Genomic DNA, 23,408 nt, shown 5'->3' with positions numbered 1-23,408 from the left:
ATAGCCATATTTTTCAATCATATTTTTAACCCGAAACTAAATTGACAATAGCCATATTTTTCAATCATATTTTTAATCCGAAACTATCTTTTTTCCGTTGGATGTAAAATCAATACATTTGTTACTCATTATACAAAGCTCATACCCTCTGTTCTGTTTACATCTGAAGTCACGCGGTAGAACTTCTTTTAAATATACTTCAGGACAATGAAAACGCGCGCCCGCAATATTTGCATTTTATTTCATGAAACAAAACACTTACGACTCCATCAGATATATATGAGCCGCGTCACGACAAAACCAACATAATGGGTTTGCGACCAGCATGGATGCGCAGGCTGGTCTGGATCCATGCTGGTCGCAAACCCATTATGTTGGTTTTGTCGTGACGCGGCTCATATCATAACATTATTACAAAATACAAACTTAGCAACTGAAAATAGTTCATCACAGTAATACAAACTTAACAAAGGCAAAAACCAAAATAAAAATCCAAAACAAAGTCACTCATTAATGTCTATTCATAATGTCACAGTCGGGAGTTTAGAAATGACAATGTCCTCCATCAGCGTCTCTTACTGGGGTACATCGTCGCCTCATGGACCTTACTAGGGTGCGGATTGTCGCCTGTGGAATCTGACGCCATTCGGCCTGTAGTACAACACGTCACGAATATTTTGTCTCTTCCGAATCCATTACTTTAAGTGGTCCCAAAGTTGTTCAATTTGGTTGAAGTCTGCAGACATGGATGGCGAAAAAGCTGTAGCCCGTTCTGTTGCAGAAAATTCAAGGATTCTCTTGAAAGTCTATGGTGAAAATAATGGTAGGCCACGGTATGGCCTGTGACAACGAAGACCAGCATCCCTCAAACGTCGACGAATGGTGCGAGCAGAGACCATCGGATTTCGGCGTCCTGTAATAGTAATTGCAGTTCTTGCTGGTGCCAAAATCGATTGGCAATGTGAACAAGGCGAATGTTGGTATCTTGGCGTGCTGTAGTCGCCATCCGCTGGCCTGGTCTCCGTCGGTCGTTCACGATACCAGAAGTACGAAAACGCTGGTGTAGGCGAGAAATCACCAAAACAGTTGGCGATTTGTTGGTAGGATAGACCAGCCTGAATCTGTCCTAAAGCTACCCAACGGTTATTTCTTTGTAGAACCATTGAGTACAATTTGGTAGCACGGCTTGAGTAGTTTTTTTCAAATTTAGCACCTTTTATAGGGGAAAATTGTGTGTGCATGCAATTTCCATTGGAGATTTTACGATTTCTAAAACTAACCATTGGCATAGTTTAAACTTCATTTTCATAAAGATTCTAATTGCTTATTTGTGTCTAACATTTCTAGAAAGTGTGGGTAATACTTAACATTTTGAAAATTAAATAATTTCATTTTATAAAGTAACAATGAATTGGTTCAATCTGCTTCCTGTTGTGATCATATTACATAAGCCATAAGTGTTACTTTTGATTTTTCGGGTACTGTCAATATTACGCAATAACTTCTTGAAAATGCAATCATTTTACATAATTTAGGTGTCTTACTGACCGCAATGCATTTGATTTTATGAAACTTTGAAAAAATATTTATAAGAAATATAATTATTTTCCTTGTTAAAATGCAATTATCCCAACCGTGCGCTTTCATTGTCCTTAAGTATACTTAAGTATAACTCCAGGATTATTATGATTAATCATCGCGGTGATCCGATTGAATTAGAAATAAATGCATAATGTATGGTATAAAAACCCATTAGCGATTTATGTATGTGTGCTATATGAATGATAATTTACAATGCAAACAAAATGCAAAAGATACGGAAGACAATATAGGACTATATACACAAATCAAACAAAGGAAACGCCTTTGTCTTTCAAGGAGCAAGTATATCTTATATATTTACGTTGTCGACGTCTTTCCTTATCGACGTCTTTGATAAAAATGTAAACGGTTTGGAATTACATAGACTCGTATGTCTTCCAGTGAAATCGGCAACAGCATGGTCTTACCAATTCTGCATCTGAAGATATACTGTAAGTTTACAGATTAAATGAAGTGTTAAGATTATTTCAAACTTATGCTGGCCTCGACATATGACATTCATGACAACGTGAAACAACTCTCAACAACATTACATGACCCTAGACACAGTCAGTTGTTCTTGACCAGCACTTTACATCTGTTTGCATACTGACATTTGAAAAGATACGTATACATACATGGCAAATGTTATAAGTTTTATTAAACTGCACGGGTAATATACATTTCCAAACAATCGTTTATATAGGGCCATATAACCTGTCAAAAATCTTTATAACGACTAATATAACATGAATAAGGGAAACATATAAACTATTACGGGCATTTTGAACTATATAAGTTCTCACCAATTAATGAAACCTTGTTTAAACACTTAGAGCTGTAGTGTGCCACATTAACTAATTTTCACACGGACTGTTATGTTACTACTTATATCTTAATTGATGTTTCATCCTTTCAGACAGCTCATTGTAGACAATTTACGTCCCGAAAGTAAATATGATTAAATGAGGTCTGTTATTTACAATTGCATTCATATCTTTAACTTTCTTTTCAATTTCATTCTTAACAAATAGCATGACCTATGGCGAAAAATGTTATGTTTCGCTGGGAAACATGTTACCCGGAAACTTAAAATTCTCCGAATTCCTGTCTGTAAAACTGTTGATTATAGATCTCAAACTCAGTCTCCATGCTATTGTGTACATGTCTGTTAATTCTCATTATCATATATTGAATTTGGCCAATATTCACGATATTCAAATTATTTTCGACCATTTTCATAAATATATCTCCCTAAGAGACAACGATATACACTTGACCAGTTTAGAAATTTTAACATTATTCAATGCTCTTTATCTCTTTTTATAAATAAATATTATGATAGAACACGTTTTCGTAAACTGTGTCACTTAATTCTTGATGGTGTTTTGATTAACCCAGCTGCAAATTTTGCGGGTTTTTTAAGGGTGCTTGAAATAAGGACAATTTTAATAAAATGTTTTTATCTGACATCATATCTTTTGTTAGTTTTGCTTCAACGTATTTCTCAAAATATGGGGATATATAAATTTTGTTCAGTGTAAATTATCCTTCAGCTGATATATACTAATGTATACACGTACCTAAGGTAAGGGTTTTATTTGTTAATTGTACATAGTAACTGGACATTTGGACATGCAGTTGTGTCAAATAATCTTTATCCAAAATGATTTCATTTTTATGTAATTGTGATGTATGCTAGCAGTTTAATATCAAGTCAGTTTACACATCTGTGCTGAATTGCTACGATTGTCTCCTTAATTATTATATTTCTAATAATTTATGTTTATACCGAAATCTCCTAGAACACTTACGGATTTTATAAAAGTTCAACGCAAAACAAATGTGCGTACCAGACAAATTCTTAAGGAAAATAAACAAACAAAAACAAAAAAGCCTGAAGATATCTATCATTATTTCCTGTTTATAATAGTCAATTTTTTGATAACATGTCGTCTGCATGCTTCATCGGGTGCTAAAATACCACACGGAAGATTATATACCACTCACGGGGGAAAATAAACACTTCTTTACGTTTATTCTAAATAAGACATGATTTCATTTTGATAAAGTGTTTCATTTAGTCATAGAAGCCACAAAAACTATTCAAAGTTATAAACACATAGGTTAAATCACATAAAAATCAGTCATCAAGACCTTGAAACAGACCGATTATTAATGTAAAATGGCCACAGTTACTTCTCTTATCAAAATGACCGCAGTTACTTCTCTTATTAAATTGACCGCAGTTGCTTCTCTTAAAAATGACAACAGTTCTTCTCTTTTTAAAATGACCGCAGTTCCTTCTCCGCAGTTGCTTCTCTTAAAAAATGACCACAGTTGCTTCTCTTATTAAAATGACCGCAGTTTCTTCTCTAATTATAATAGCCGCAGTTACTTCTCTTATTAAAATGACAGCAGTTGATTCTCTTATTAAAATGACCGCAGTTGCTTCTCTAATCTTAATTGATCGCAGTTACTTCTCTTATTAAAATGACCGCTTCTCTTATTAAAATGACCGCAGTTGCTTCTCTTATTAAATTGACCGCAGTTGCTTCTCTTAAAAAATGACCACAGTTGCTTCTCTTATTAAAATGACCGCAGTTTCTTCTCTAATTATAATAGCCGCAGTTGCTTCTCTAATCAAAATTGACAGCAGTTACTTCTCTTATTAAAATGACGACGGCAGTTACTTCTCTTATTAAAATGACCGCAGTTGCTTTTCTTATTAAAATGACCACAGTTGCTTCTCTTATTAAAATGACCGTAGTTACTTCTCTTATTAAAATGACCGCAGTTTTTTCTCCAATTATAATAGCCGCAGTTACTTCTCTTATTAAAATGACCGCAGTGGATTCTCTTAACAAAATGACCGTAGTTACTTCTCTTATTAAAATGACCGCAGTTTTTCTCCAATTATAATAAAGGGAGTTTTATTTTCCTTAAAACAGTATACGAGCGGGCCTTTTAAGCTCCGCCAACTACAGTAACCAGATTGAATCACGCTTCTGCAAGTTTCGCGATTGAGATAACTGACAAAATATGATATAAATAAAAAACTTACATTTAATTAGATATACAATGGATTTAATCATAATTAAAAAATAATATGATGAAAACAATAATATGATGAAACAAATAATATGATGCAGAATTAAGAAACAAATACAATCATAATCAAAGATGACTCTGTCCCTATTATATCACATCACTTTGTCAAAAACTTATGAATGCGTTTGAAGTCACGATATGATATATACATGTACATGTATAAATCTGTGCTTATATGTATTATTTAAACAAGGGGCGCCAGGCTAAGAGTATGTCTTTTCATTGCTGTTGGTATACATGAATGTATGTAGCGTTGCTGTGAATATAGTTTATGTTCATAGTAAGTGAGAAAATATGAAGTAAAATCTTATTGACTAAAGCGAGGCTCGCCCTTTATCACTTGCAAATCCTCCCTTATACCAATAAGACTTCAACTGTAACTAAAATAGCCGCAGCTGCTTCTCTAATATATAATGGTCATGGATGTTTCTTTCATATATAAAATTTAAAATGGTCGTACCCGCTTCCCTAATTTGAGGTTAAAATAGTCACAGCTTCTTCTCTTATCTAATATGGTAGCAGCTGATACTGTAATCTTAAAGTCGCAGCTGCTTTCCTAACCAAATATGGTCGCATCCGCTTCTATCCTTAAAAATAGTCGCATCTGCTTCCCTTACTGAAATGGTTGCATATGTTTGAATTTCCCTAACCAAAAATGGTCGCACCTGCTTCTATCCTTAAAAATAGTCGCATCTGCTTCCATTACTGAAAATGGTCGCATCTGTTTGAATTTCCCTAACTGAAAATGGTCGCATCTGCTTCCCTAACTTAAAATGATCGCATCTGCTTCCCTTTCTGAACATGGTCGCATCTGCTACACTAACTCAAAATGGTTAACTCAAAATGGTCCTATCTGTTTCTTTAATTCAAAACTGTTTCTCTTTGCAGCTGCTTCCTAATAGTAAATGACCGCAGTTATTTCTCTAACTAAAAATGGCCGCAGCCAGCTATTGCTCTAATTTAAAATGGCCACAGCTGTTTATTTAATTTAAAATGGCCACTTCTGATTCTCTAATTGAAAAAATGGTTGCAGCTGCTTGTTTAATCTAAATTGGTCGCAACTGCTTCTCCAATTTTTCAAGCCTGAGCTGGACCAAGTAATACTCATCTTCTGCCATGATGCCACAGATGATATCTACACAGTCTTGTATCGTATGTGGGGCCTTACATGCGGACAATACACTTCCTATTACGGGTATCATATACTTTGAATAGCGCCGAAACTTTGAGAACCGAAACTCCTCACTTTGAGTGTACAGTTTATCAACATGATTCAGTTGTTCTGTATTGAACGCGCTCAAATGATAAGCTTTAAGACTTTCAACGGATAGGTCTATTTCATCTGAAACTTTGCCGAGGGACTCATCATCTAAATTGAATTTCACAAGACACTTGCTCCGAATTTTCTCAACTATGTGTTGGTTCAGAGCTGTCTCAAGTTTTGGCACAGGTAAAAATCCATACAGTGCTGAAACTACTTTCGAGCTGGTAAATTCATGTTTGGCAGCATCTCTCTTTGCTTTTATTGCTTTTTCAAGATGTTGTTGTAATACTCGACAAATAGAAACACCTTTGATGTTCATTAAACTTCGTAACTTCGTCACTAGAGAAGGAAAATCATACTTTCCTTGCTCCGGATTGCTTACCAAATATATAACATCACTAAATTCAGCAGCATCACTACAAGAGCTTACGTGTTTTCTTATGTCCATTCGGATCGTTTCTATACATTTCGCCTCGTCAAAAGCATCTTGGTCATCTCTACTAGCATTTATTAGATCAAAATCTAATTTGGTTCGTACAAAGATCACATTTTTACCAAGACCCCATGCCTGTTCGGCTAGCCAAACATCAGTTTCTAGAAATCGAGTTGCTGTTACAACCAGTACTATATCAAATTTAGATAGCTCCATATCGTTTATATATGTTTCTTGTTTAAATTTCCCTGTTCCCATCCCTGGGAGATCCCATAGAACAACCTTGTCATTTTCTGGAAATTCATACTTCTGTATTTTTGTGGTAGTTTCTTTAATTCCAACAGGAGCTGCCCCGATAGCTTTTGGTTTTAAGCCTCTTATAGCATTTATCAAGCTCGACTTTCCAACACCAGAATGACCAGTTATTGCTACATTAATTTTCTTACTTGCCCACCATTCTTTTGTATTGTTGATGTAATTGTTCAGACCGAGTAATGTACCCGCTTCTTCTATTTCCGTATCTAATTTAGCTTCTTGAACAAATGCCTGAGCATTCTGGAAGTATAAAGATATTCAACTGTTTAGTCTTCTAACAAAGAATGTACTTATATCATACGTCCGTCTTGGTAAAATTTATTTAATATTATAATAGAAACACATCAAAGGACTGAACTTCATAATCTGTTAAAAAATAAATTCCAAGAAAGCACAATAACTTAAAGATTTTACTTCGTAAGAGCTGCTATGCCGCATCGTCCTTGACTTCTGTTTATTTTTTTCATCTATATCACCCACGAGATCTTCTGTAAAATCGTTGTGAAACACCATCTCAAAGTCCTCCTCGTCTGTTTTCTTCCCCTCATATATATCATCATCTAATAGTTTCATTGTAAACTCCACCTCGTCGTCTCTTATCATTTTACCCAGATTCATACAGTAATGTCAAATTCTGCAATATAACAGTTTTATCATGTACTATGAATTATGTAACACAATTTTTTCATAATAAATAAATAATCAGTTACTTAATATAAGTGACATATTTGAACGTTTGCTAAGTCGTGATTGACAAGGTTTTTCCATTATGAAATCTATGGTCTCAGTAACACGGAAATATTTTCATTCTGATGGAAGGAGAAATATAAAAATATTGGTCATTTCCGTGATACGTATATAAATGCTCAAACCTGACATAAAAAGGTTGAGCAGTGGTGTTAACTTAACATAATATGGCATTTTGCATTCTTATAGGCGCGGGTTATCACATAAAGTATAAAAATCTATCTTTCATTATAGACTATTGTCAAATGAATTAGTCAAAGATGAAAATTATTAGCTAGGAATTTACATTGATGGCATACTCGGATAGTTAACGTTACAGAATAATTAAATTTAAAAGATTAATTCTGCCGTTTTAAAACCGAAATTAAGTGAAGATATTTTAATGTAATATACAATCAAACCATTATTTAATAATGGACATGTACTGTGGTGTAATAGAGAGGAAAATATTAACCCCAGGTACATTGTATATGATATACAAACACGTGCTGTAAAAATGATACTCCGTAAATAATATGACCATTCATCCCTTTTGTCACTTAAATTATTTAACGTTCAGTACACGAAGAAACTATCCTATTCGAATACTTGTATTCAAGAAGATAAATAATCTAATACCAACATTACATGTATTTAAAGACTTCATACACAAATAGAATAACATATTCTCTACTATCTTTACAACGCCTTGATTTTTCAGCAACCCTGTGTTACATGTAGCCCAATTTTACAAATGCCCATTTCAGTATTATGCAGAACAAGTGTGGCAAAACTTCCAACTCACTTTTGTTTGAAATTATCAATAATTGATACAGTACTGTACATAAATTAGTTATATGATATAACATTTTTAAACAAGTTGCATAATTTAAATATATCAAGAACTTTATTAATTCATAAACGGTATTCACTCAATACCCGGCGTGACCATCGGCCGACTTTATTTAAATGCGTAAATGTCTCGTGAATGTGATATTAAAATAGATATGAAAACTGTTCTATTCCCGCTGAATAGCAATAGTAAATTCCTGCCAGTTTCAAAATTTAGCGTTTGACAAAGAAACAAAAGAACTTTCCTTTTTGATGCAACTTTGTTGTTCACATTTCGTATCTTAAGATTTTTTGTGAATTCTTAATTTTATTTATTATATTTAAAGTAAATGTGTTTATGTAAATGTGCTCGAGTTATTTAACTACACGCTGTCATTCTATTCACAACAGATAGTAATCACCGTGTGATACAACCAGATTGCTGGTGCGCTGTAGTAGTGATGGGAAATTCACGATAGATAATATTTTTTTGCCATTGAAGTGAGAAAATGGTAATAAATCTGAATCGATCAATTTTATGTAAATAATTTGCACGTGCAAATCATAAATCCGCTCCAGCGTAAAACAGCTGGTCGGTTATCAGCCGTGTAATTATTAGACACATTTTATCATTGAACATGAACATAATTATATTGTACATTATCTGAAATGTTTATTTGAATTAAATCATAATTAAAAGAATAATCAAAGTTTAAATATGTAAATTTGATGTTTTGCGCAGTACTCAGTATATGTTAATAAACAATTCTGAAAAAAGACAACTTACGATTACAGCTTGGTTTATTATATCCTGTAACATTCATACATCTCTGAATAAACTGCTCACTATGTTCTGTATTTTCGTTACTGCCAGTATGTCTCTATGTTGACGACTAGGACACTATCTCATATTATATATATTACCTGAAATTTGCTGCAATAAGTTCCTGTAGTTAATAAGGAAACAAGTGTCAAGAGCATTTGAGGACTTTTTCAATATCAGTTACTATTTTCCAGTGTTTGAGGAAATTTAAGAAAACTTTCAGTAAAAGTGAGTCATACATTATAACCCTACCTTTAAAATAACTCCACCCCAAATGAACAGAAAAAGAAGCAAACTTTAGTTCGACAATTAAATAACCTTGATACATAGATGTGTTCATTTGTTGTGTTTTTCAACAATGAAGAACACATCATCTATTAACCTAACAACCTAACAAGTAAAATTTATATGTATCAATCTTACCAAATTCACTTAACTTTTAACATGTTTAGTGAAAAAAAAAATAAAAATATAAACAAAAATATGTAAAACATATGAACTGTAGAAAAAAATATTGTTGATTTTTCATCAATTTCTGACACAAAAGTGTGAAAATCAATATAGTCATATTTTACAAATCCATGGATTTTTTTATTCAAGAGTTAGATGAAAATTGTAAATTGTTATAATTGACGGTTTTTACATATTTTGTTCCCATATATGGTTAAGCATAATTTAAAGGAAACCTAAGATATTGTTTGGTCCACTAGATGTTGACAAACTTAGTTGATCATAATATGAGAATATGTCCTTTACTCAGAAATAAACAAGAGCTGTCACGCAAGTGACGAATGCCTCGAAAAGGTTTCTTAAGCATGCAGGTATTATGAAAAGAGTAACTAATTGCTAACTATTGTTCTTGTGAAATGAAGTGCTACTTATAGCAAACTTAACATCTTGGGACAAGGGTCTCGGATGCGACAAGTCATCTTGATATTGTAGATATATATGCCAAGTTATTTTAAAATCCTTAAATGCATGACAATGTTATAATTTGACTCCAAACTCTTCTTATGAGCATAAGTACCTTCAAACTTAAGTGACCTTGACCTTGGAGGTAGGAACATGAGTCTTACATCTTGATGCAGTAGACATTTGTGCCAAGTTATTTTAAAACTCTTCAATGCATGCCAAAAGTTATAATCCAGCCACGAATGTGTGTACCTATAATCTCTAATTGTGATAGCGTGAACCTTTAATATATAATTGTAACCTTGACCTTTAAAGAAGGAACGTAGTTCTTGGATGCGACACAACGTTGTCATGTGATAGACATTAAATGTGCAAAGTTATTTCAAAATCCCTCAATGCATGACAAAGTTACAGCCTGGACATGATTGTTGTGTAAGTGGGGAAGCACGGACGGACATGAGCCTTGGCCGCGACACATCATCTTGATGTGGTAGACATTTAAGCCAATTTATTTTAAAATCCTTCCATGCATGACAAAGTTACAGTCCGGACACGAATGTAAGTACCATTAAACTCTTATTGTGATAAAGTGAAATTTCAAAATGTTAGTGTGACCTTGACCTTTGAGGTAGGAACGTTATTCTTGGGCGCGACACATCGTCTTGGTGTGGTAGACATTTAAGCCAAGTTATCTAGTTATTTTAAAATCCTTTGATGCATAACAAAGTAACAGTCTGGACACAAATGTGTGCATCTATAAACTCTTATTGTGATAAAGTGAAACTTCAATATGTTAGTGTGACCTTGATCTTTGAGGTAGGGACGTAATTCTTGGACCTAGGGTTAGACCTAACCCTACATCATTTTGATGTGGTTGACATTTATGCATGACAAAGTTACGGTACGGACACCGTGTGTACCTGTGATAATGTGACACTTCAAAACGTGTGACATTGACGTTTGATGTAAGGATGTGGTTCTTGGAGTCCTAAGGCTCCCACGTTTACAATTTTTTGTAAACGTTTACACGATTGCTAAGAACCGAAACGATACCGTTTAAACGGTGGTACCTCTAAGTACTATATACACCATGTATATATGTCGCCAAATGATGACTTACTTTCTATTTTTAATGCATGTACAAATAAAGAATGTCCAAGGCTCATCACGATTGAGTCAGCACACATTTTTGCATTGTAACCCCTTTTTTTTAACCAAAGATGTATTATGTCACGAGCAATTTTTGCACGGTAATGCTGTGTGGAGAGTTGTACACACACATTTTCCGTTGTTTTTTTTTACTTTGGAATAAACCACTAGAATTGATAAAATCCATAATTACAGGCAATGATAAGACAATATGGTCATTTCGATTAAACGGTAAAATATATCGTAAACGTTTACGAATGAAAATCGAAACGAATCCGTTTAAACGTCTTACCGTGGGGCCTTATCTTGGACGCGACACATCGTCTTGACATTTGTGCCAGGCTATTTCAAAAGCCCTCAATGTATAACAAAGTTACAGTCCATTCGTAGAATGAAGTGGGGACGCACAGACAGATAGACAGACACAGACAGATGGTGCGATTTTAATATGCCGCAATTCGGGGGGGGGATAAAAAACTAGTTTTCCTCAGTTTCAAGAGCAGTTTTTTTGTTTTCAATATAGAAAATAAAACAACTCTTCACAAGTAGTCTCCCTTTGACATACTTTTAAAGTTTAAGTAAATGATGAAAAAGGACACAGTATTGAGTAAATATATAAATGGTATTACTTTATTACCTATACAGATTCAAAATGACAACAAAAACTGTTCAGATTTTCAATTTGTACATGAGACTGACATAACATGAATACACAGCATAAAAAATATACACAATGTTCTCAATAATAGCAACAACCTGCCACCTGTTTACCTCTATAGGTGTGGTTGCCACCTGTTTACCTCTATAGGTGTGGTTGCCACCTGTTTACCTCTATAGGTGTGGTTGCCACCTGTTTACCTCTATAGGTGTGGTTGCCACCTGTTTACCTCTATAGATGTGGTTGCCACCTGTTTACCTCTAGGTGTGGTTGCCACCTGATTACCTCTATAGGTGTGGTTGCCACCTGTTTACCTCTAGGTGTGGTTGCCACCTGATTACCTCTATAGGTGTGGTTGCTACCTGTTTACACCTCTAGGTGTGTTCTATCAATGCTGTAACTAAATATTTTTGTATAACAGAACGATACATCATGGATATTTTGTACCAGTAATCACTTATTAAACCAGACATAGATTTGAAATAACTAGTAGCTTATAGGTAATAATGCCATATCAGTATTACAGTCAGACTAATTCAGTCAGATATCAGATCAGTATAGTAATTCTTGCTACAGGGAACTAATTAGTTGTGAAGTCATCATGTTTATCTAGCTGCCAATCTTGTCAACAAGTCCACTACCCTCAACACCATTGTAGAAGAAAAAGTTATTATGTGGGGCATCTTTATGAGACACAGCCTGAAAACATAAAATCATTTACTATATTTCCTTATTATAATGGTTATGACGGTAGGCATGTACCTCATTTAATTCCCTCCTGACAATACTTGCTCCCTATTATAGTGTTGATAATCTCTTTATAAATGACAACAAGGAAGCAATGTTGTAAAGATAGATCAAGATAAAGATCCCAATTCTAGTTCAGTACACTTACATAATGTTTTGTTTAATGTTAGAATAAACTGATGTATGTGGAGAGCACTGTAAAATGTATATATAAAGTTCTCAGTTAATAATAGTTTTAATAGAGGAAAATTAGAGGTAATACTGAGTTAACTTCCCACCTGTAAATTAAACCTATCTTCCTTGACAGATGTTAATATGTTATATAATAATAATATATATGTTCAATTCAATATCTATATACTTTATACAACATCTGACAATTGCATCAAACAATCAATTCTATGACTTGGTCATCCTTGATGTTGTTATATTTATGATTGTAAGTTTGTTTATATCAGAGGAACTGAAACAGTACTGGAGTGGATGCATCAACATCATGTAACAAAAATAAACTAAGTCAAGAAGAACAAAATATGAACACGTTGAACACTAATATTACATACCTTGATTATTTCCTGACCAAGTACTCCACCAACTATTGCACAAACTGGACTCAACTCAGCAAAACATTTACTGTAATATAAGCCAATATGATTTCCCCTGAATTAATGCACATTACAACCATTGAAAGCAACTTGTATAACTAATAATATAACATCAATGGGTATGTAGTAGACAGTGATCAAATATATCAGTAAGTATTCAAAGAAAATAAAACAATATTTAATGAAGTGATCTCATATAACATCAGCAGTTATATAATATAGCGTAATCACATATAACACCAGCAGTTATATGATATAGCGTGATCACATATAACAGCATCAGTCATATAATATAGCGTGATCACATATAACAGCAGCAGTTATATAATATAGCGTGATAACATATAACAGCAGCAGTCATATAATATAGCGTGATCACATATAACACCAGCAGGTATATAATATAGCGTGATCACAAATAACACCAGCAGTTATATAATATAGCATGATCACATATAACATCAGGAGTCATATAATATAGCGTGGTCACATATAACATCAGGAGTCATATAATATAGCGTGATCACATATAACAGCAGCAGTCATATAATATAGCGTGATCACATATAACAGCAGCAGTCATATAATATAGCATGATCACATATAACAGCAGCAGTCATATAATATAGCGTGATCACATATAACAGCAGCAGTCATATAATATAGCATGATCACATATAACAGCAGCAGGTATATAATATAGTGTGATCACATATAACAGCAGCAGGTATATAATAGTGTGATCTCATATAACATCAGCAGTCATATAATATAGCGTGATCACATATAACAGCAGCAGGTATATAATATAGTGTGATCTCATATTCATCAAACCTCAGATTACGAGTTACATTTAATGTGGACGACTATCTCACCTAGTAAATTCATCATCAATGAGGTCAGAATTCACACCTATTTGCTCCAGAACTTCAGATTTCAGAGTAGATAATAGTTTTTTGTCTTCTGACACTGAACTTACAGCTGGACGCCTCCCTTCGTTCTCCATAAACTGTAACAGCACTAGAAAATAAATTATGATTTACTTTATGTTACAATATAAGTACAATGTAACAGAAAACTGAGAAAAAATCTTGATAGTGTACAAATAGCTTAAACCCTTGTATAATTTCATATAGACAAAAAAAAAGAGTTTTTTTCTCTTATTTGGGAAGAGGACTTAGACTCTGATTTAAGGAAGTATCATTGCTAAATTGCTGATTTGGGAAAGAAAAAAGTTTGCATTTCTGGGAAAACTGCATGATTATAAAGAAATTTTTTTTTTGGAAAGAGGCATTTTACATGGCCCTGTGATATAAGGTGAAAAAGAATTTACTGTTTGTTATCGATGAAATGATCAAATCAGATTTTACTAAACAGATTTCATAAGAATCTATATTTAGAAGCCCTTCATAAACGATTGTTTATATAAAGAAAACATTTAAAACAGAAGTGACATCCTACCACAGGGGTTAAATGTCAGCCTTTCAATCTTTTTAATCCGGCTGATGGAGTCGGTGGTGGCACTGGATTTGTGTAAGCTGAGGCAATAGTACACCTTTTTTAAAAGGTATTAATGTTCAGTGCCGCAATAAAAAGGGGGGTGGGCAAATGTCCTAGAAACCTGTGTTTACTGTTTACTTCAAATTTGATTTTTATTTCTTTCAATTTACTATAGAGGCATGTGGTTTTATAGAGTCTGCATTAAGGAAAAACCTAACCACTTTCTAAAAACATAAAAAATTCATTGCCCTTAAAGAAAAAGAAATTTGTATAAAATTATGTACCTTTCATAATAAAATAAGCAGATGGTGTCCTTTTAACTTTCTTCACATTGTCAGACGATTTCCAGTCTACAGTCATAGCATCCTTAAATCTTGTAAACTGTGCTGACTGTAATACAATAAATACATAATCATTATAACATTCTAGTATCACAAATATACAACTATAACAGATTACTTATACATTGTAAAATTTATAAAATCTTAAAAATAACTCCTAACACTGAAATGTTTGTTTTATAATGACATAGAAATACTTGTGATAAAAAATGTATTGCAGATCAGACAAAACAGTAATTCAGTACTTCAGTAAACTTAACAGTACTTCTGAAATATTTACTCTTTTTTTTATTTTTGGTTTTCATGTTAGATATTGTCATGCAAGATATTAGTATTAACTATTAAATCAAAATGTCTGATACTCTACATTTTTGTAATATTCAATATGTTCACATGAAATAATCAGTTATTGTTTATTTATCATTATCTAATCAACTTATTTTTTTAATCAATATCTTAATTACTGCAACTTTCCTTAAATGTTTACTTTTCTTTTGTTTTCATTTAAAAAAAAATTAAAACCATTTGATCCATTTTATTCTGTTCAGGACAGAAACTCCTAGCCAATATTTATAATAATATTGGCTTAAATTTACTTTAAATGAATTCTGATTGGTCAGGAATTATATCCTTAATGTCTTAAAGGTTATACATGTAAAAAGCATGTTGCTTCTAAACTGATCAGGAACAGCACTATTACAAAGTTAAGTTGGAAAGGTGTCAATATTCCATCAGATAGTCAATACACAATCTTAGTCCGTTACCATTAAGAAAATAATCCTAAATGTAAGTTAAGTGATTACATAATTATTTGTATAAGCATTTTATACTGGCAAAACCTATTTTTAACCAAAGAACAGAAACTAGGTCAAAGTGTTAATGTCATTTGTTTAGGAACTTTTTAAGCATGAACACTAATAAGTACAAACACTAACATAGTAGTGTATGATACATACAGCAAGTAATGCTTATTTGTTTGTTTGTTTGTTTCATTTTACGCCTTTTCCCAACAATATTTCAGTCATATAGGCGGGTAGTTTTCTAACCATTGTTCCTGGAGAGTTACACCAGTACTAGATTACCTTCCTCTGTACAAAACTACCAAAGCATCTCCCGGGGATCAAACCCACGCCAGAGAGGTAACTGGATTAGAAATCATCGACTCTAACCCCTCAACCACAGAGGCTTACTGATGCTAAGTAAATGAATGTAAATTTTGAACTTGTGATGTTTTTTTGAAACAGCCATCCTGACATAACAAGAAGAACAATAACTTACATTTTTGACAGTAACTGTTTCCATTTCATCAGTTTTAGCTTTCTTTGTGGCTGGTTCCCCATCACCCTGGGATGATGTTGATGCTGTCACCTTTCTCTGTACTTCCCTGAAAATAATATACATCTTTATGCATACACCAATCTAAGATAAAAAACAAACAAAACTGGTGTAACTTTAGGTTTATACAGAAACCTTGCTGTACTAGCAATTCAAATTTGAGGCTTTGTTATAGTTCTGGTCATATCATAAATACCTGAAGTACAATGTACTTCTCAAACCTCTAATATGAAAATGTTATTTTAACTGTAACTAGTTTTGACATACCTACATTAATGAAATATCACTAATCATTATACTGTATGATGTATGGCACACTAAGGTAACATACACAAGTTTTCATTATGACTGAAGGCATTTAATATAATTATCAACTATTTCTCAAGACTGTTATAAACATACTCAGCATATTCGTGAAATCCAAGATCAGAGAACATGTATCCATAGTAACCCATCACATCACCACAGTAAAACTTTATCTTGTTCTCACTGCATATTGTATTTATCTTATATAATTGTGTAGGTTTACAGCATAGTGCACAGATTACATCAAAATTCTTATAGAAATCATCTGGTTTGTTATCAACATCTTGTGGGTCAGCTGTCACATCTACCATTGGGTTGAGAAGTTGTGTACGATCTCGGGAACATTCTGCTCTCTGTTTACAAGTTTTATAAAACAATTTAATACTGAGCCTATAAATTATAAACTATGATTTTCTTACCAGCACTACATGATAATATGTCTATAAATATGATGCTTCCAACAAGCAAAAATTATAGTTTACTTAAATAAATGTTTTGTTTTAAAAATTAAAACAGGCATTTATATTATTAAAAGCAAATCAATGTATTGAAATACAAATATTTATAAAACTAAAGCATTATTATCCAATCATATAGTTTGAAATTATTTTGTACTAACAATTCTATATGACAGAGTATTAGAAAGAACCTCTTACATTTTTACCAACATCTGTTCTTGCCACAAGAAAGTTGGAACAAGCATCTTCTTCAGTTACCTACACACAAACAAATAAATAAATCATTGATCACACAAACAAATTAATAAATTAGTGATATAATGAAACTGTTCTTATATATAAATCAAGTATTCATTTATTGTTTAACATCAATGTGCTTTTTATTCACAAACATTGCCTGCATGAATACATACAAGTAAATATATATTCAATGTTCCAAAATATCAGCAGTAAACAAATATTCAATGTTCCAACATACCAGCAGTAAACATATATTCAATGTTCCAACATATCAGCAGTAAACATATATTCAATGTTCCAACATACCAGCAGTAAACATATATTCAATGTTCCAACATACAAGCAGTAAACATATATTCAATGTTCCAACATATCAGCAGTAAACATATATTCAATGTTCCAACATACCAGCAGTAAACATATATTCAATGTTCCAACATATCAGCAGTAAACATATATTCAATGTTCCAACATATCAGCAGTAAACATATATTCAATAATCAAATACAAATTTTATATGGTATTAACCAGCACTAAATCCTGTCTTTTACACATCATTGCTGTATGTATATATGTTTACATTCATTATCAAGTCACTTAATAGATAAATAAATTTTAATAAAAAATTCAAAAAATAAAAGTAATACTGCATTAAGATTTCAATAAACACTGAAAAAAAGCTTGTAGAAAATTGTAATTAAAACACTTCTTAGTAAATACTATGATATACAGCATGAATAACTTACATTGGTTACAATGATACTGCGATATACATCATGAATAACTTACATTGGTTACAATGATACTATGATATACAGCATGAATAACTTACATTGGTATGATACTGCGATATACAGCATGAATAACTTACATTAGTATGAAACTATAATATACAGCATGAATAACTTAACATTGGTATGATACTACGATATTTAGCATGAATAACTCACATTTGTATGATACTACGATATAGCATGAATAACTTACATTGGTATGATACTACGATATACAGCATGAATAACTTACATTGGTATGACACTACTATATACAGCATGGATAACTCACATTGGTATGATACTGCGATATACAGCATGAATAACTAACATTGGTATGATACTACAATATACAGCATGAATAACTAACATTGGTATGATACTGCGATATACAGCATGAATAAATCACATTGGTATAATGTTATATAGCATGAATATAAACTTACAATGGTATGATACTGCGATATACAGCATGAATAACTTACATTGGTATGAAACTATGATATACAGCATGAATAACTTACATTGGTATGATACTACGATATACAGCATGAATAACTTACATTGGTATGATACTACGATATACAGCATGAATTACTTACATTGGTATGATACTATGATATACAGCATGAATAACTTACATTGGTATGATACTACGATATACAGCATGAATAAGTTAACATTGGTATGATACTGCAATATACAGCATGAATAACTTACATTGGTATGTAACTACTATGTACAGCATGAATAACTTACATTGGTATGATCAAGTAAAGTCAAAGACTTCACTCCAGCAAGAACTATATTTTTAGCAACTTCAGCACCAAGACCTCGCACACCAATAAGCAGAACCCTGGCAGCTCTTAATCTGAAAATAGATAAGACTGATATATTTGACATGTTTGTGGTGTGGAATATCTGTTCCTTGTCTGAAATGTACTTAAAGTTTGGAATATCTGTCCCTCGAGGAATCACGAATGATTATTCTGAAGAGCAAACACATGCCACTGATGATGTCAGATATCATTTATTGCATATTCTGCCATATTTTAGATGGCTTAGCTCAATACATTAATTATTTTTGGAATAAAATGTCATTTAATCCATTATTATTTTGTTATAGTAGCAAGTGAATTTATTACTTCATTCAAATCGCAAAAGTATATCATCCTATGTTGTCTTATTAGGAGGCTGCATAAAATTATTCTTGCATCTGAGTCGGAACCAGTGCATGAGTAGGTTAGGGTATTTTTTGCAGTAGTAAGAGATAAGTATTCAGTGAATTCATTACAGGTGAAGGAGGTTGGTTTCCATATAATTTGCAGGTGATTACTAGATTTGGTTTATTGTTTTCTGGGTATAACTGGTGACAAGTTAATCTACTGAATCCTTACTGAATTCAACATCAAAGTGGGTTGGTTGCATTGAGAAGCTTTAGGTGCTCTATGAGCAGTAAGGGAAAGTCTGAGTAAGTTAAAGTGGTTTGCTCAGGTGATTAAGAAAATTATACTGGTTGTTTGTTTGTTTGTTTTAGGTTTTACGTCACATTGACACAGTATAGGTCATATCACGACGTTCCAGCTTTACTGGTGGAGAAAGACCTCAGGTGCCCTTCCGTGCATTATTTCAGGCACGAACGGGCACCTGAGTAGAACCACGGACGTTCCGTAAGCTAGCTGGATAGCTTCCTCACATGAAAAAATCCAAAGTCCCTGTTGGGATTCGAACCCACAGCGGTGAGGGGCAAGTGGTTTGAAGTCAACCTTAACCACTCGGCCACAAACGCCCCTATACTGGTTGGAGAGATAACTCTGACACAAAGATATACCCAGCACTTGATAAATATTTTCGTTATAACTTAATTTTTCAACATATATTACAAGCACATGGTCACCTAGTAATACAGGAGCAGGACAGAATGTGATGATATTTTTTAAATTTGGTAATTATTTCTATGTGAGTCCCAGTACTGATTATAATCTAGATAGGTCACATTAAGTGCTGGATTAGATACTAGAAAGGTCTAATCTGGCAACCTGCCTTTCCAAATAGGACACAGAGGAGTTATAACAAACTAAAATAAGGTGATGGTTGACCTGGTGAGATGGTACATCACAGAATTCCATCAGTTTACATCCTGGTCTCCTGTTGAGTGGACAAGCAGAAACAGCTCAGATTATTCTATCTGATGGCCTGTGTGTCAAAGTTTAAGTGGTCAGATCAAGGGTTGGCGTAGATCAATGCTCCCCGCAAATAATGATTTAAAGAATATCTTACTATGTAAAAGCATAACACTGAAAAATGTGACCCACCTCAGCGGACAAAAGACAAGTAACTCTTTAAGATTCTAATCCTAAAACAGCTTCATTTTGCCTGCTAAACAGGCACAGGCGTAGTCCAATTTAGTTTATTAACAAAAGAAATTTAAATAAATTTTCTTAAAATTTTTCGTTTTAATATTGGTTAGGTTTTTTACAAATTTCCAAACACTAGAACATTTACAAATTTTACAAACACTTTTTATCAACTGGTTTCCTAGCAGTTTCCGGCCCCTAGCAGTTTTCCGGCCTTTTATAATTTTCGTCCAGTTCGGTCTACTTTTTCCAGTAGGGCATCTATGTTACCTACACTGTATGTTACTTCATAAAATCGAGAGACATTTGCTTTCTATGCAACACAGCAGTTAAAATAATGCAGCAATTTATATGTTTTGAAGTTTTGTCTGTTGATTAAGATTACCTTAGAGAACATCTTTGCCACATTTAGAAATAAACACCACCTGGGGAATTCTAGTTTGAATGGCTATGCGCAATAACTGATTCCCAATTCCAGGTAAATCAATAATTTTGAACAATGTATTTGCAGATGACGTGAAAAAGGTTAGGAAGTTCTATTTGTTTGATGAAATCATCTTAACATTTCTTACTGGTACTGAATTATATTAAAAATTCAAAGGTCCATAAAACTGCCATGAAATTTTGAATAAACCCGAGAAAAGAGGTAATATTCAAACCTATATTTCCAATCAAAAAGTCAAGTAAAAGAGCAACATTGAAAACATTGTCATGATGGACAGGTACCTAACTTTGATCTGTCAATGTTTTATACTTGTCCATAGACAGATTTTTATTTTATTTATTAAAAAGTGTGATTTGGGGCTTGAAACTGCTAGGAAACCAGTACTGAGTTCAAATAGAAGGCCTACCGTGCGCCAACAATAAGCTAAGTTTGACATTAAGTAACAGCACTGATAATGTAATGCACACTTATTTTACAAGTTCTATTTATAGAACAAACTCAGAAAAATGTCATTCTCATTTTCAATTTACACCATTCCCAGGAATAAATGAATATACACCGTTATCAATTCATTTAATTATTGTTTTTTTACACTGTTTTAAGATTTTGCTGAACGCTAGAGAACTTGAACATCTACGCATTTTCATTATACAATGTGATTGATTTACTGTAGAATTAATAACTTAATACAATTCACAGTGTCAGTCTACAAAATTTATCAAAATATTATAAAGTACGATAATTTTTGGGACGAATAACGTATTTTAAAGCAAAAACATGAATAAAAGCATTTTGTACCGTCTTTGCGCGTCTAAACCCCACAGCCGAATTTGTCTGTCGTACAACGCTGCTTCATCTTCAGTTATTTCAGTTTGTTCAACCATAATAGTTAAGATAGGTTTTATTGACTACTTGCAATTTGCCGGTACCTTGTTAGACAATGGCGTATATGATTCTTCACAAGCTTTATTCGTGCTACTTCTGATTAATTTAACTTCCGTATTTCCCACTCGGTCACCTCGGCGATTATTTAACAACACTCATTTTTCAAGAGTGAAACGTGACTTGATATTAACTGTCTGTTTGTAATTACTGGCTCTGACAAATTTTACATTATAATACTGTACAATATGTTAAATCCCTCGCAGGACGTAATTAAGAGGTCCTTTAGTATAAATAAAAATATATAATTTAGTTATAAAACTTTCTTTACATATGTACAGTACACTTTAATCTTGTGACATTTCTGTAAAACTTGGCTGAAATTCAACAATTAAAACAGCACTATTTCCATCTTGGAAAAGCACAACCCATTTGTGTAAAACGTACTGACATGGCCTCTTAATTAAAAATAAAGAACCCACTTATCTCAAACCTCTTCAAGCATCTCTGAAATTCTACTGTTTAGTTTAGCCAATGAAGTAATTGTCATATAAATATCGCAAGACATTGGATGCATGTACCTGCTTTAAGATTTTTTGCTCCTTATATTTATTTACACAACTTGTTATAATGGTGCAATTTATATGAAAAAATAAATATGCTAAGTATTAATATATGAAATGTAAAGGATATTTAAAATATCCTTTCCTATGCATTGTATTCATTTGACAGCAGCAGACATGTCTGTCAAAAACTAAGTCTTTATGCACATAAGTTGATGATATCATAGTTACTTCTAGTAAAAAATAAACAGCTCATGAATGAAAGGTTTGAGCATAGGTTGGATGTGAGATTAGGTACTTACATGATAGAATTTTTTTTTCATAATACAAATTACATTGTATAACTGCCCACTCAACTCAGTCCAAAATAGTTTGTACAAAATATGATAAACAAGATCAACAAGGAAATGCGGCGTTCAATGAACGCAGCCCCCACCCGACCCAATATCAAGAGCCAGTGGCTTTACAATTACAATATTTTTTTTCACTCTTATACATATATATATTTTGTACAACATAACACATTCTGTGGCTAGAATTATGTAAATAATTCTTTCTGTGGTTTATTTGTAGGTAATCAATGACACCTATGGCAGGTAGTCAATTCCCGAATCGACCTGTTTCTCAAAAGTTTCTGGTCATAATGTAATCAATTTCTGACCATAATCTAACCTACATGTAGTTTCTGATCATGATCTAACCAGTTTCTGACCACAATCTTACCAGTTTCTGTCCACAATCTTACCAGGTTTTGACCACAGTCCAACCAGATTATAGCCAAAACAAAGTAATTTCTGCCTCCATATGTTGTTATTGACAATGAATGTCAAAAAAGGCATTTCTTACTAGATGCATTATTTAAAATGAATAAAGGTAATTTCAGTAATCATTTTAGCAACCTACATGTACAAGTGCAAAATATCTCATTTTGTAATAACTTTAATCACAATTGATTATGTGTGTGCTAACATTTGCCTCCGATAATGATATATTATTTGAAATGAACGATAATGATATATTATTTGAAATGACCGATAATGATACATTATTTGA

The 23,408-nt window shown here is 32.9% G+C and overlaps 2 protein-coding genes across 4 annotated transcripts; both read right to left on the bottom strand.

Annotated features, from left to right (window-relative positions):
- Nucleotides 1–4,636: 4,636 nt before the first annotated feature.
- LOC132721266 (T-cell-specific guanine nucleotide triphosphate-binding protein 2-like) lies at nt 4,637–9,323 on the bottom strand. The gene is made up of 3 exons (XM_060705547.1): nt 9,049–9,323; nt 7,119–7,338; nt 4,637–6,944 (listed from the first exon to the last, which is right to left on the bottom strand). The coding sequence occupies exons 2-3, from the start codon at nt 7,320–7,322 to the stop codon at nt 5,739–5,741; spliced, it is 1,410 nt and encodes a 469-aa protein (XP_060561530.1). The 5' UTR covers nt 7,323–7,338; nt 9,049–9,323; the 3' UTR covers nt 4,637–5,738.
- A 2,425-nt stretch (nt 9,324–11,748) lies between these two features.
- LOC132721265 (SUMO-activating enzyme subunit 1-like) lies at nt 11,749–21,883 on the bottom strand. Of its 3 annotated transcripts, none has more exons than XR_009624439.1 (10): nt 21,709–21,883; nt 18,868–18,979; nt 17,294–17,353; nt 16,734–16,990; nt 16,275–16,380; nt 14,940–15,045; nt 14,031–14,175; nt 13,114–13,183; nt 12,176–12,502; nt 11,749–12,032 (listed from the first exon to the last, which is right to left on the bottom strand). XR_009624439.1 is itself a non-coding variant. In XM_060705546.1 (9 exons), exons 1-9 carry the CDS (start codon nt 21,792–21,794, stop codon nt 12,413–12,415), a joined length of 1,032 nt encoding a protein of 343 aa, XP_060561529.1. In that variant the 5' UTR covers nt 21,795–21,883; the 3' UTR covers nt 11,749–12,412. The 3 variants fall into 3 exon arrangements, 1 of the variants encoding a protein (XP_060561529.1); XR_009624440.1 differs by having other exon boundaries at nt 11,749–11,945; XM_060705546.1 differs by having other exon boundaries at nt 11,749–12,502.
- Between the last annotated feature and the right edge of the window lie 1,525 nt (nt 21,884–23,408).

Source organism: Ruditapes philippinarum, unplaced genomic scaffold (genome assembly GCF_026571515.1).
Source record: "Ruditapes philippinarum isolate M1 unplaced genomic scaffold, ASM2657151v2 ctg2725_1_1_1_1, whole genome shotgun sequence".
In the NCBI taxonomy this organism is placed as follows: domain Eukaryota; kingdom Metazoa; phylum Mollusca; class Bivalvia; order Venerida; family Veneridae; genus Ruditapes; species Ruditapes philippinarum.
This window is presented reverse-complemented; position numbering and strand designations above follow the sequence as displayed.